We start from the raw sequence: 14,244 nt of genomic DNA on the forward strand, positions 1-14,244 counted from the left end.
CCCGGATCACCTCCCGGTGCTGCAGAAGGTGCAGCAGCTCTGAAACCAGCAAAAGCAGGGCCACGATGCCCATGCCACCGATTTGCCCGTGTTATCCCCGGCGGACACTGTCAGGATCAAGATACCGGATGGTGGCTGGTCTGCTCCAGCTGTCGTTGTTTGACAGGTTGCGCCCCGCTCGTATGTTGTCCGTATGGCTGATGGCTCTGTTGTGCGACGGAACAGACGGGCACTGCGCAAGGTTGCCTGCCCGCAACCGCTTTCTTCTCCGTTTCCGTCCATTGTTTTGCCACCTCCTGATACCTCGAACTACAAGGCCACCAGTCAGGCTTCCATCCCGCCTGTCAAGGCGCCGTCGTCCCCACCACCACCTCTCCGGCAGTCAACAAGAATCAGACGCAAGCCCCAGAGACTGGACTTCTGAACACTTGTGTTGTTTGTTATGTTCGGTTTTCTTGCTTTAGACAGCTGTCCTCGCATGTAAATACGTTCACATATGCCACCGTTTGTAAATATGTTAGTCTATGACACCACTTGTATATACATTTCCACATGCCAACAGAACATACACAAAAAAAAGGGGGAGATGTCATGATATGCAAACATGCACAAAATGATATACAGACAGGCAGCTAATGAACACAGAGAACAGGACATGACCAATGAGCAGGCAGGACACTCGGGTGGTTCTCATTATAAAAGGCGCGCCGCATCACACTCCGCCTCTTTCCACTGATGAACATCTACTGAGTGAGTCAGGGTGTATGTACAATATCACACCTCCAGCACGTGGCTAAGAGCTAGTCTGGTTCAGTCAGACAGAGTAACCACACTTAGGTTAGCAGAGAGTCGAACTCATAGAGAACTGTGATAACTGTGCTACTAGTTCAATAAATCAGATCGAACTAACTTCAAGGTCTGGAGAATCTTTTGGTCAAAGCTGCATCCAGTTGCAGCCTGTGTTATCCCAGAGTACATAACACATCAACACCTTCCATCACTTTGGTGATGATTGAGAGTAGATTGATGGGGTAATGATTGACTGGATTGGATTTGTCCTGCTTCTTGTGGGCAACACTTACCTGGACAATTTTCCACATTGTGGGACAGATGCCAGTATTGCAGCCTTAGTGGAACGGCTTGGCTGTGACATGGTAGTTGTGGAGCACAAGTACTGCAGTCAGGAGGTTGTCTGGGCCCATAGCCGTTGCTGTATCCAGTGCCTTCAGCCATTTCTTGACATCATGTGGAGTGAATCAAATTAGCTGATGACTGGCATCTGTGATGCTGGGGGGTCTCAGGATGTGGGCCATTTATGTTAAGTAGAGGATCAAAATCTATCTAACTCAGCGTTGCAATTTTTCAATGACCCATTGCTCGTCAGGGAAGAACATTTCTTAGTATGTTGAAACTTATGGTAACGTATGTCATTATCAACTGGAAATACGAGACACTGACACGATGTTCCATGGCTATAATTTATACTGTTAAAATGAGGAAAGAAAATGCGGATCTTCTGATCAGTTGAAAAATCATGTTCTAGATTTTGCACACCGTTCATTAATTAAACAGTTTGGGATTCGTATTTAAGTGTATAAGAAAGGCCTCTAGTCAAATATGAGATATTTTCTATTATTGTTTGTGTCTCCTTTCTGACAGATTGACAGTTGTGGAAGCCATTTCATTCCAGAGGAAGCCTCTGTCGTACTCCTTGCTGATCAATCCCAACAGCTTGTTCAGCATCAATCAGGACAATGGAGAGCTGAGCCTGATACACAGCATTGATTTTGAAAGCCAACATCACCTCTACCATTTACTGGTGCGGGTACTGGAAGCTGGCACGGGGCTCAGCAGCGTCACCGAGGTATGATTTGGGAAGGAGGAGTCATTTGAATAATTTACAGCCCTATTTACTAAAACATGTCCTGTGCTTTCTCACATACAACTTTGCAGCAAGGCAGAGACAGCAAAACAGAGAGGGAAGAATATTGTCACACATCAGAAATGCAGACTGCATTTATCTTTTGTAATAAAGTTTGTCATAGGGATTATATTCCTTATGATTGGAGCTGTGGAATTAGTAATATTTAACACAAAAGCAAAGAATGCTGGAAAGCTGAAATAAAAACAGAAAATGTTGGAAATACTCAGCAGGTCCGGCAGCCTTTGCGGAGAGAGGAACAGAATTTCACCATCTTTCATCAGAACTGAAACATTTTGAGATGTAACAAGTTTTAATCAAATTCTGAGTCAGGAAAAGAGGTATAAACAAGTTAAATAGCTTGGATGGAAGTTGGGAGAGAGTGAATTACAAAAGGGATGCTTGTGTAAGACACCGTGGATAGTAATGGAACAAGTGAATAAATAATAGATGGCCCATGAGGAGGTATAAATGGATAAAACAGAATCATCATGAACAGTTTCTTTGTTAAAAACTAGGGAGCGGTGATTATGACCTGAAATTATTGAACTCGCGTTGAGTCTGGAAGGCTGCAGAGTGTCTAATCGAAATACGAGATACTGTTCCTTGAGCTTCTGCTGAGATTCATTTGAACAATGTAGGAGACAAAGGGCAGAGAAATCAGAGTGGGAGTGGGAAGGAAATTGACAAGTGATCAGACAGAGACATGCTTGCGAACTGAGTGAAGGGTTCAGCAAAGCATCATCCAATCTATATTGGGTCTCTCCAGTTTGAGGAGACCACCTTGTGAGCAGCAAATGCGCTAAATTGGAAGCACAAGTAAATTACCGTTTCACCTGGATGGAGTGTTTGGGCCTTGGAAAGTGGGAAGGGAGGAGGTGGAAGGGCAGGTGTGGCATCTCCTGCACTTGCATGGCCAGGTGCTACGTGTGGTGTTGGGTGTTCTGACACACAGATGAGCCAACACGGTTGCATATGGTACAACGCTACTTTATTTAAACTTACTATTTACAGTTTGGTCTTTGCACTCTGCACGTGGGGGTTCCCTGCTTGTGATGTTTTAACAGCTCTTTCTTGTTCCCTTCTCCCCAGACCTACTACCACCAGGTGTCGTGCTCGTGCTTTTTATGTGGTTGGTGTTCTTGTCTGTGATTGGTTGTGGTGTTGTGTACTCTGATTTGCCTGTTAGTGTGTCCATCATGATGTGTGTGTTTGAATATCATGACATCCCCCCTTTTTACAAAGATATGTGCCTACGTGGTAATAAATATGATCGTGTCGTGAGTGCATCTAAGAGTGTGTGTGTGTCGTGTGCAGCATGTGCATATGACGGAACTATGTACATGGGGCGATGTCGGGTGCGTCACATGAACCAAGTTGTACCATAACATAACATAAATGCGAACGAGAGAAGAAGAAAAAAAAACTTGAACAGTTGTCCAGTCAGACGACATCTGGAACGATAAACAACAACAGGTTATCATGTAAAATTGTGCAACTTGTTAAACATATGAACGGTATTATAAGTCCAGTCTGATGGGCTTGCGACGAGTTCGGGTTGACCGCCTTAAGGGTGGATCAAGAACCACCGGCTGCTGTGCAGGCATGGCCATGGGTGGCGATGGAAAGGGCGTGATGTGCGGCAGCTCCACAAAGTCATCCTCGGAAGCCTGTTGAGGATCTGGCGTGTGCGTGCTGTGTGGCTGTGAGCGTGGAAGTCGGCGAAGGGCGCGCCGATTGCGGCGACGCACGGAACCATCCGGCATGCGAACCAGGAACGAGCGGGGAGCCACTTGTCGGAGGACTTCAGCCGGTGCTGACCAGCCACCATACGGTTGATGGACGCGTACTTTGTCTCCGGAGGACAGGGGGGGCAGGTCCGTCGCTCGTGTGTCGTACCGACTTTTCTGGCGATCACGCTGCAGTTGCATGTTCCGAAGAACCGCCTCATGGTCTGTTGTTGGTGCCAGGATGGAAGGTACCGTCGTCCTGAGGGAGCGACCCATTAGTAGCTGCGCTGGCGAGAGACCCGTGGATAGCGGGGCCGATCGATAGGCCAGCAAGGCAAGGTTAAAGTCCGATCCGGCAGCAGCCGCCTTGCACAGGAGCCGCTTGGCGATGTGGACACCCTTTTCAGCCTTCCCGTTCGATTGTGGATGCAGAGGGCTGGATGTCACATGAGTGAAACCATATGCTGCGGCAAAGGACGTCCATTCACGGCTGGCGAAACAAGGTCCATTGTCTGACATGACAGTCCTTGGAATGCCATAGCGAGCAAATGTTTCCTTGCAGGCCCCAATGACTGCGGACGACGTCAGATCATGGAGAGGCATGACTTCCGGGTAGTTTGAGAAGTAGTCTATAATAACAATGTAATCTCTGCCGAGCGCGTGAAATAGGTCAACACCCACCTTCGCCCAAGGGGACGTCACCATCTCGTGTGGTAGAAGTGTTTCCGGAGGTTGCGCCGGCTGAAACCTCTGACAGGTTGTGCAGTTGAGCACCATGTTGGCTATGTCTTCATTAATACCCGGCCAATATACCGCCTCCCGGGCCCTTCGTCTGCATTTTTCGACGCCCAAGTGGCCTTCGTGTAGTTGATGAAGAATCATCTGGCGCACGCTGTGCGGAATAACGATCCTGTGTGATTTCATAAGGACCCCGTCTATGTTGGTGAGATCATCTCGCACATTATAAAACTGGGGGCACTGCCCTTTTAGCCACCCTTCCGTCATGTGGCGCATCACTCGCTGCAGAAGGGGGTCAGTCGCCGTCTCTGCGCGTATGTGGGCCAGACTAGGATCATCAGCTGGCAGATTTGCTGCTGTCAGAGTTACATGTGCCTCAATTTGACGCACGAACCCCTCCGCATCTGGTGGTGTGCTCACTGCTCGGGAAAGAGTGTCCGCCACGATGAGCTCCTTCCCCGGAGTGTAGATCAGTTCAAAATCGTACCTCCTGAGTTTAAGTAAGATGCGCTGGAGGCGAGGAGTCATGTCGTTCAGGTCTTTGTTAATGATGTTGACCAGGGGGCGGTGGTCAGTTTCGACCGTAAATCGTGGCAGGCCATACACATAGTCGTGGAACTTGTCCAGTCCAGTTAACAAGCCCAGGCATTCTTTTTCGATTTGCGCGTAGCGCTGTTCGGTAGGGGTCATGGCTCGTGAGGCATATGCAACCGGGGCCCATGACGACGTGCTGTCTTTTTGCAGGAGTACCGCTCCAATACCAGATTGGCTGGCGTCTGTTGAGATCTTTGTAGGGCGAGTCGTGTCAAAGAAGGCCAGCACTGGTGCCGTGACCAGTTTGTGCTTGAGCTCCTCCCATTCCCGCTGATGCGATTGGTGCCAGTTGAATTCTGTCGATTTTTTTACGAGATGGCGCATATTTGTTGTATGAGAAGCCAGGTTGGGAATGAACTTCCCAAGGAAGTTGACCATGCCCAGGAATCTTAAGACAGCCTTCTTGTCAGCCGGTCGTGGCATGGCTGTGATGGCGCTAACCTTGTCTGCATCGGGACGGACCCCTGACCTTGAGATGTGGTCCCCGAGGAATTTCAGCTCCGTCTGGCCGAAGGCACACTTCGCACGGTTGAGACGCAGGCCATTTTGTCGTATGCGGGTAAAGACACGTCGTAGACGATGCATGTGTTCCTGCGGAGTGGTGGACCAAATGATGATATCGTCCACATATACACGTACCCCTTCGATGCCTTCCATCATCTGCTCCATAATGCGGTGGAAAACTTCAGATGCCGAAATGATGCCGAATGGCATCCGGTTGTAGCAGAATCTGCCAAAAGGGGTGTTGAATGTGCATAGTCTTCGGCTGGCCGGGTCCAGTTGGATCTGCCAGAATCCTTTGGACGCATCCAATTTAGTGAATATTTTGGCTCGCGCCATCTCGCTGGTGAGGTCTTCTCGTTTCGGGATGGGATAGTGTTCCCGCATGATGTTGGTATTCAGATCTTTAGGATCTATACATATACGGAGCTCGCCAGAGGGCTTCTTTACACAGACCATGGAGCTGACCCATGGCGTGGGCTCCGTGACCCTGGATAGGACCCCTTGGTCCTGAAGAATCTGCAGTTGTGCCTTGAGGCGGTCTTTGAGTGGCGCAGGAACCCTGCGAGGTGCGTGAACGACAGGGATGGCGTCCGGTCTGAGTCGAATCTTGTACGTGTATTGCAATGTCCACATGCCTTCAAAAACCTCCTGGTTGTGAGCAAGGAGGGAATGGAGATTTGCGTGGAACTCAGCATCCGGGAAGTCGGATATCTCATCTGGAGAGAGAGACATAATGCGCTGTACCAGGTGAAGGACCTTACACGCCTGTGCGCCCAGTAACGAGTCCTTTGATGAGCCGACAACTTCGAAGGGGAGTGTGGCCGTGTACATCTTGTGAGTCACCTGTAGCTGGCAAGATCCTATGGACGGGATGACGTTCCCGTTATAGTCAACCATCTTGAGCCGGGATGGCGTGATGGGTGGTTTGACCTTCATGGCCTGGACTGCAGAGTAAGCAATCAGGTTGGCAGATGCGCCGGTGTCCAGACGGAAGGCGACGCGCGATCGGTTGACCGTCAGGGTGGCACACCACTCATCGGCTGGATTGATGGCATTGACCTTGTTGACATCAATGACGGAAACGCGGAAGGCATCCTGGTCATCTGCATCACTTAACTGGAAGTCTTGATGCGTGGGCTGGACGGTCCTGACTTGTCTGCGAGATTGTCGAGGATGCGCCGGATCCATGGGTTGAGCCGAACGACAGTGGGCTGCGTAGTGGCCCATCTTGCCACATCTGTGGCACTGTCGGTTTTTTGCAGGACATTGCCCTTTTAAATGTAGAGCTCCACAACGGCCGCACGTCATGACGTCACGGCGTTCGTTGCGCCACTGCGCATGCGCAGTGCGATCTTGCGGTGGGCGCGCCTGCGCAGTGCGTCCCTTGTTGTGGCCGTTATTTTTGGCGCGCACCTGCGCGGGAGACCGCGAAAAGCGCGGGAAGCGGCCGCTGTCGTCCGGGCCGTGGGTCGGGAAGTAACCGACGGCCTGGATGCGTTCGACGTCGTGGGCGGCCTGGCTTGCCGATTCGACGGCTGGGGACCCCCTCCGTGCCAACTCGGACGCCTGAAATCGGGCAAAACGGCAGGTAGCATTTTCGTGGAGGACACAGGCTTCCACAGCAGACGCTAAGGTGAGGCTTTTCATTTTAAGAAGCTGCTGGCGTAGGCCACTAGAGGCAACGCCAAAAACAATCTGGTCCCTGATCATGGACTCTGTGATGGTGCCGTAACCGCAGGACTGCGCTAGAATCCGGAGGTGCGTCAAAAAGGGTTGAAAAAGCTCCTCCTTACCTTGCAGGCGTTGCTGAAAGAGGTATCTTTCAAAGCTTTCATTTACTTCAACTTGAAAGTGCTGGTCCAGTTTGAGGATGACCGTGTCATATTTGGCTTGGTTTTCGCCTTCTTCGAACACCAGTGAGTTGAAGACGTCGGTGGCGTGCGGACCTGCGTAGAAGAGGAGCATTGCAATCTTCGTGTCATCCGAGACATTCTGTTTTTCGGTGGCACGGATGTACAGGTCAAACCGCTGCCTGTAGAACTTCCAATTGGTGCCTAGGTTCCCCGCGACTTGCATCGGCTGCGGTCCGTCGGTGTGGTCCATGTCCAGAATGGCAGGTTAGTAGGCAGGTATCGATCCACTCCTGTACCATGTGGTGTTGGGTGTTCTGACACACAGATGAGCCAACACGGTTGCATATGGTACAACGCTACTTTATTTAAACTTACTATTTACAGTTTGGTCTTTGCACTCTGCACGTGGGGGTTCCCTGCTTGTGATGTTTTAACAGCTCTTTCTTGTTCCCTTCTCCCCAGACCTACTACCACCAGGTGTCGTGCTCGTGCTTTTTATGTGGTTGGTGTTCTTGTCTGTGATTGGTTGTGGTGTTGTGTACTCTGATTTGCCTGTTAGTGTGTCCATCATGATGTGTGTGTTTGAATATCATGACACTACGGGAAGGGGAGAGGGTTCGCTGCCCTTGTCCTTCTAGATGGTACTGGTTGGGGGTTTTGAAGGTGGTGTGTCAGGAGCCTTGGTGTGATCCTGTTGTCGATCTTGTAGATAGTACACACTGCTTCTACTGTGCATTGATGTTGGAGGGATTGAATACTTGTGGAAGGGGTGCAAGCAAGCAGGTTGCATTGTCCTGGCTGGTGTCGAGCTTCTTGAATGTTGGAGCACCACTCATCCAGGCAGGTGGAGAGTATTCCATCACACTCCTGAATTGTGCCTTATGGTGGACAGGCTTTGGGGAGTCATGAGAAGAGTTACCTGCCACAGGATTGCTAGCCTCTGACGTACTCTTGTAGCCGAAGTATTTATATGGCTAGTTCAGTTTAATTTCTGGTCAGTGGTAACCTCCAAGATGTTGATAGTAGAGGATTCAGCAATTGTAATGCCATTGAATATCAAGGGACGATGGTTTGATTCTCTCTAGTTGGAGATGGTTATACCCTGGCACTTGTGTGGCACGAATGTTATTTGCCACTTGTCAGCCCAAGCCTGAATATTGTCCAGCTCTTGCTGCATTTGGGCAAGGACTGTTTCACTATCTGAGGAGCCTCAAATGTGCTGAATATTTTGCATTTGTCAGTGAACATCCCCACATCTAACCTAATGATGGAAAGAAGGTAATTGATGAAGTAGCTGAAGATGTTTGGGCCTAGGACGCTACCAGTAATGTTCTGGAACTGAGATGACTGACTTCCTTTTTTTTAATTAAATATTTTATTGAAAATTTTTGGTCAACCAACACAGTACATTGTGCATCCTTGACACAATATTATAACAACACAAATAACAATGACCTGTTTTATAAACAAAAAATGAATAAATAATAAATAACAAAAATGAAAACTAGCCCTAATTGGCAACTGCCTTGTCACAAGTAGCACTCTCCAAAAATATAATTTAACAGTCCAATATATAATTATCTGTCGCAACGACCTATACATACTATACAGTATATATTAACAACCCTGAGAGTCCTTCTGGTTCCTCCTCCCCCCCCCACCCCCCCCCCCCCCCCCCCCCCCCCGATCCTGGGCTGCTGCTGCTGCCTTCTTTTTTCCATTCCATCTATCTTTCTGCGAGGTATTCGACGAACGGTTGCCACCGCCTGGTGAACCCTTGAGCCGACCCCCTTAGTGCGAACTTAATCCGCTCTAGCTTTATAAACCCTGCCATGTCATTTATCCAGGTCTCCACCCCCGGGGGCTTGGCTTCTTTCCACATTAGCAATATCCTGCGCCGGGCTACTAGGGACGCAAAGGCCAAAACATCGGCCTCTCTCGCCTCCTGCACTCCCGGCTCTTGTGCAACCCCAAATATAGCCAACCCCCAGCTTGGTTCGACCTGGATCCCCACTACCTTTGAAAGCACCTTTGTCACCCCCATCCAAAACCCCTGTAGTGCCGGGCATGACCAAAACATATGGGTATGATTCGCTGGGCTTCTCGAGCATCTCGCACACCTATCCTCCACCCCAAAAAATTTACTGAGCCGTGCTTCAGTCATATGTGCCCTGTGTAATACCTTAAACTGAATCAGGCTTAGCCTGGCACACGAGGACGACGAGTTTACCCTGCTTAGGGCATCTGCCCACAGCCCCTCCTCGATCTCCTCCCCCAGCTCTTCTTCCCATTTCCCTTTTAGTTCATCTACCATAGTCTCCCCTTCGTCCCTCATTTTCCTATATATATCTGACACCTTACCATCCCCCACCCATGTCTTTGAGATCACTCTGTCCTGCACCTCTTGTGTCGGGAGCTGCGGGAATTCCCTCACCTGTTGCCTCGCAAAAGCCCTCAGTTGCATATACCTGAATGCATTCCCTTGGGGCAACCCATATTTCTCGGTCAGCGCTCCCAGACTCGCGAACTTCCCATCCACAAACAGATCTTTCAGTTGCATTATTCCTGTTCTTTGCCACATTCCGTATCCCCCATCCATTCCCCCCGGGGCAAACCTATGGTTGTTTCTTATCGGGGACCCCCCCAAGGCTCCAGTCTTTCCCCTATGCCGTCTCCACTGTCCCCAAATCTTCAGTGTAGCCACCACCACCGGGCTTGTGGTGTAGTTCCTCGGTGAGAACGGCAATGGGGCTGTCACCATAGCCTGTAGGCTAGTCCCCCTACAGGACGCCCTCTCTAATCTCTTCCACGCCGCTCCCTTCTCCTCTCCCATCCACTTACTCACCATTGAAATATTAGCGGCCCAATAATACTCACTTAGGCTCGGTAGTGCCAGCCCCCCCCTATCCCTGCTACGCTGTAAGAATCCCTTCCTCACTCTCGGGGTCTTCCCGGCCCACACAAAACCCATGATGCTCTTTTCAATCCTTTTAAAAAAAGCCTTCGTGATCACCACCGGGAGGCACTGAAACACAAAGAGGAATCTCGGGAGGACCACCATCTTAACCGCCTGCACCCTCCCTGCCATTGACAGGGATACCATATCCCATCTCTTGAAATCCTCCTCCATCTGTTCCACCAACCGCGTTAAATTTAACCTATGCAATGTGCCCCAATTCTTAGCTATCTGGATCCCCAGGTAACAAAAGTCCCTTGTTACCTTCCTCAACGGTAGGTCCTCTATTTCTCTACTCTGCTCCCCTGGATGCACCACAAACAACTCACTTTTCCCCATGTTCAATTTATACCCTGAAAAATCCCCAAACTCCCCAAGTATCCGCATTATTTCTGGCATCCCCTCCGCCGGGTCCGCCACGTATAGTAGCAAATCGTCCGCATACAAAGATACCCGGTGCTCTTCTCCTCCCCTAAGTACTCCCCTCCACTTCTTGGAACCCCTCAACGCTATCGCCAGGGGCTCAATCGCCAGTGCAAACAATAATGGGGACAGAGGGCATCCCTGCCTTGTCCCTCTATGGAGCCGAAAATATGCAGATCCCCGTCCATTCGTGACCACGCTCGCCACTGGGGCCCTATACAACAGCTGCACCCATCTAACATACCCCTCTCTAAAACCAAATCTCCTCAACACCTCCCACAAATAATCCCACTCCACTCTATCAAATGCTTTCTCGGCATCCATCGCCACTACTATCTCCGTTTCTCCCTCTGGTGGGGCCATCATCATTACCCCTAACAACCTCCGTATATTCGTGTTCAGCTGTCTCCCCTTCACAAACCCAGTTTGGTCCTCGTGGACCACCCCCGGGACACATTCCTCTATTCTCATTGCCATTACCTTGGCCAGGACCTTGGCATCTACATTTAGGAGGGAAATAGGTCTATAGGACCCGCATTGTAGCGGGTCCTTTTCCTTCTTTAAGAGAAGCGATATCGTTGCTTCAGACATAGTCGGGGGCAGTTGTCCCCTTTCCTTTGCCTCATTAAAGGTCCTCGTCAGTACCGGGGCGAGCAAGTCCACATATTTTCTATAGAATTCGACTGGGAATCCATCCGGTCCCGGGGCCTTTCCCGCCTGCATGCTCCTAATTCCTTTCACCACTTCTTCTACCTCGATCTGTGCTCCCAGTCCCACCCTTTCCTGCTCTTCCACCTTGGGAAATTCCAGCCGATCCAAGAAGCCCATCATTCTCTCCCTCCCATCCGGGGGTTGAGCTTCATATAATTTTTTATAAAATGTCTTGAACACTCCATTCACTCTCTCCGCTCCCCGCTCCATCTCTCCTTCCTCATCCCTCACTCCCCCTATTTCCCTCGCTGCTCCCCTTTTCCTCAATTGGTGTGCCAGCAACCTGCTCGCATAATTACTCCCCCCATGTTGCTCCCAGAAGTCAGCAAACTCTGGCTGACCTCGGCTTCCCCCCGTAACCTCGGCTCGCACCGTGCGACGCCCCCTCCTTCCTGCTTCTCTATTCCCGCCATGATTATCATAGCGCGGGAACCAAGCCCGCGCTTCTCCCTTGGCCCCGCCCCCAATGGCCAACGCCCCATCTCCTCCACCTCCCCTCCTCCCCCCATCACCACCTGTGGGAGAGAGAAAAGTTACCACATCGCAGGATTAGTACATAAAACCCCTCTTTGCCCCCCACATTCGCCCCACCACTTTGTTCGAACGTTCTTTTTAATAACCCGCTCATTCCAGTTTTTCTTCCACAATAAAAGTCCACGCTTCATCCGCCGTCTCAAAGTAGTGGTGCCTCCCTCGATATGTGACCCACAGTCTTGCCGGTTGCAGCATTCCAAATTTTATCTTCTTTTTATGAAGCACCGCCTTGGCCCGATTAAAGCTCGCCCTCCTTCTCGCCACCTCCGCACTCCAGTCTTGATAAACGCGGATCACCGCGTTCTCCCATTTACTGCTCCGAGTTTTCTTCGCCCATCTAAGGACCATTTCTCTATCCTTAAAACGGAGGAATCTCACCACTATGGCTCTGGGAATTTCTCCTGCTCTCGGTCCTCGCGCCATCACTCGGTATGCTCCCTCCACCTCCAACGGACCCGCCGGGGCCTCCGCTCCCATTAACGAGTGCAGCATCGTGCTCACATATGCCCCGACGTCCGCTCCCTCCACACCTTCAGGAAGACCAAGAATCCTCAGGTTGTTCCTCCTTGCGTTGTTTTCCAGTGCCTCCAACCTTTCCACACATCGTTTCTGATGTGCCTCCTGCGTCTCCGTCTTCACCACCAGGCCCTGTATGTCGTCCTCATTCTCGGCTGCCTTTGCCTTCACGACCCGAAGCTCCCGCTCCTGGGTCTTTTGTTCCTCCTTTAGCCCTTCGATCGCCTGTAGTATCGGGGCCAACAGCTCTTTCTTCATTTCCTTTTTGATCTCTTCCACACAGCATTTCAAGAACTCTTGTTGTTCAGGGCCCCATGTTAAACTGCCACCTTCCGACGCCATCTTGGTTTTTGCTTGCCTTCCTTGCCGCTGTTCTAAAGGATCCACTGCAATCCGGCCACTTTCTCCTTTTTCCATCCGTATCCAGGGGGGATTCCCTTCTGGTTTACCGCACAGTGTTTTTAGCCGTCAAAATTGCCGTTGGGGCTCCTATCAAGAGCCCAAAAGTCCGTTTCACAGGGAGCTGCTGAAACGTGCGACTCAGCTGGTCATCGCCGCACCCGGAAGTCCCAGATGACTGACTTCCAACAACCACAACCATCTTCCTTTGTGCTCGGTATGATTTTAATAATATAATCTTTATTGTCATAAGTAGGCTTACATTAACACTGCAATGAAGTTACTGTGAAAAGCCCCTAGTCGCCACATTCCAGCGCCTGTTCGGGTACACGGAGGGAGAATTCAGAATGTCCAAATTACCTAACAGCACGTCTTTTGGGACTTGTGGGAGGAAACCAGAGCACCCGGAGGAAACCCACACAGACACAGGGAGAACGTGCCGACTCCACACAGATACTGACTCAAGCCGGGAATTAAACCTGGGACACTGGTGCTGTGAAGTAACAGTGCTACCACTGTGCTATCGTCAACAAACAATTTTCCTCCTGATTTCCATTGACTCCAGTATTGCTAGGGATTCTTGATGCCATACTCTGTCAAATACGGCCTCGATGTCAAGGGCAGTCACTTTTAGTCACTTTTGCCTCACCTCTGGCATTCAGCTCTTTTGGCCATGTTTGAACCAAAGCTGTAATGAGGTCAGGAGCTGAGTGATCCTGGCGGAACTGAAGCTGAGCATCAGTGAGCAGGGTATCGTTGAGCAACTGGCACTTGAAAACACTGTTAATTACACCATCCATTACTTAACTGATGATCGAGAGTAGATTGATAGGGCAGTAATTGGCCAGGGTGGATTTCTCCTTTTAGTGTACAGGACATACCTGGGCAATTTTCCACATTGTCGGGTAGATGCCCGTGTTGTAGCTCTAATGGAACAGTTTGTCAAAGGTGGGGAATGTTCTGGAGCAGAAGTCTTCAGTACGATTGCCGAAATATTGTCAGGGCTCATTGTCTTTGTGGTGTCCAGTGCCTTCAGCCGCTTGATATCATGTGGAGTGAACCGAATTGACTGAAAACTGACACCTGGGATGCTTGGGGACCTCTTCAGGAGACCGAGATAGATCATCCACTCGGCACTTCTGGCTGAAGATTGTTTCAAATGCTTCAACCTGATCCTTTGAACTGATGTACTGGGCTCATCCATCATTGAGGATTCGGAGCCTCTTCCTCCTGTGAATTGTTTATTTGTCCACCACCACTCACGACAATATGTAATGGGACTGCAGAGCTTAGATCTGATCCAATGATTGTGGAATTTCTCAGCCCTGTCTATTACTTGCTGCTCATGCTGTTTAGAATGCAAGT

General features: G+C 50.1%; 1 protein-coding gene across 2 annotated transcripts in view; it reads left to right on the forward strand.

The window, feature by feature from the left end:
* Positions 1 to 14,244, forward strand: part of LOC140385667 (neural-cadherin) — a 444,649-nt gene that overhangs the window by 244,021 nt on the left and 186,384 nt on the right. For both annotated transcript variants that reach the window (XM_072468059.1, XM_072468060.1), the window contains exon 4: positions 1,660 to 1,864. In XM_072468059.1, the coding sequence (XP_072324160.1) occupies positions 1,660 to 1,864 (205 nt within the window). The remainder of the gene's footprint in view (positions 1 to 1,659; positions 1,865 to 14,244) is intronic.

Source organism: Scyliorhinus torazame, chromosome 11 (assembly GCF_047496885.1).
Source record: "Scyliorhinus torazame isolate Kashiwa2021f chromosome 11, sScyTor2.1, whole genome shotgun sequence".
Lineage (NCBI taxonomy): Eukaryota > Metazoa > Chordata > Chondrichthyes > Carcharhiniformes > Scyliorhinidae > Scyliorhinus > Scyliorhinus torazame.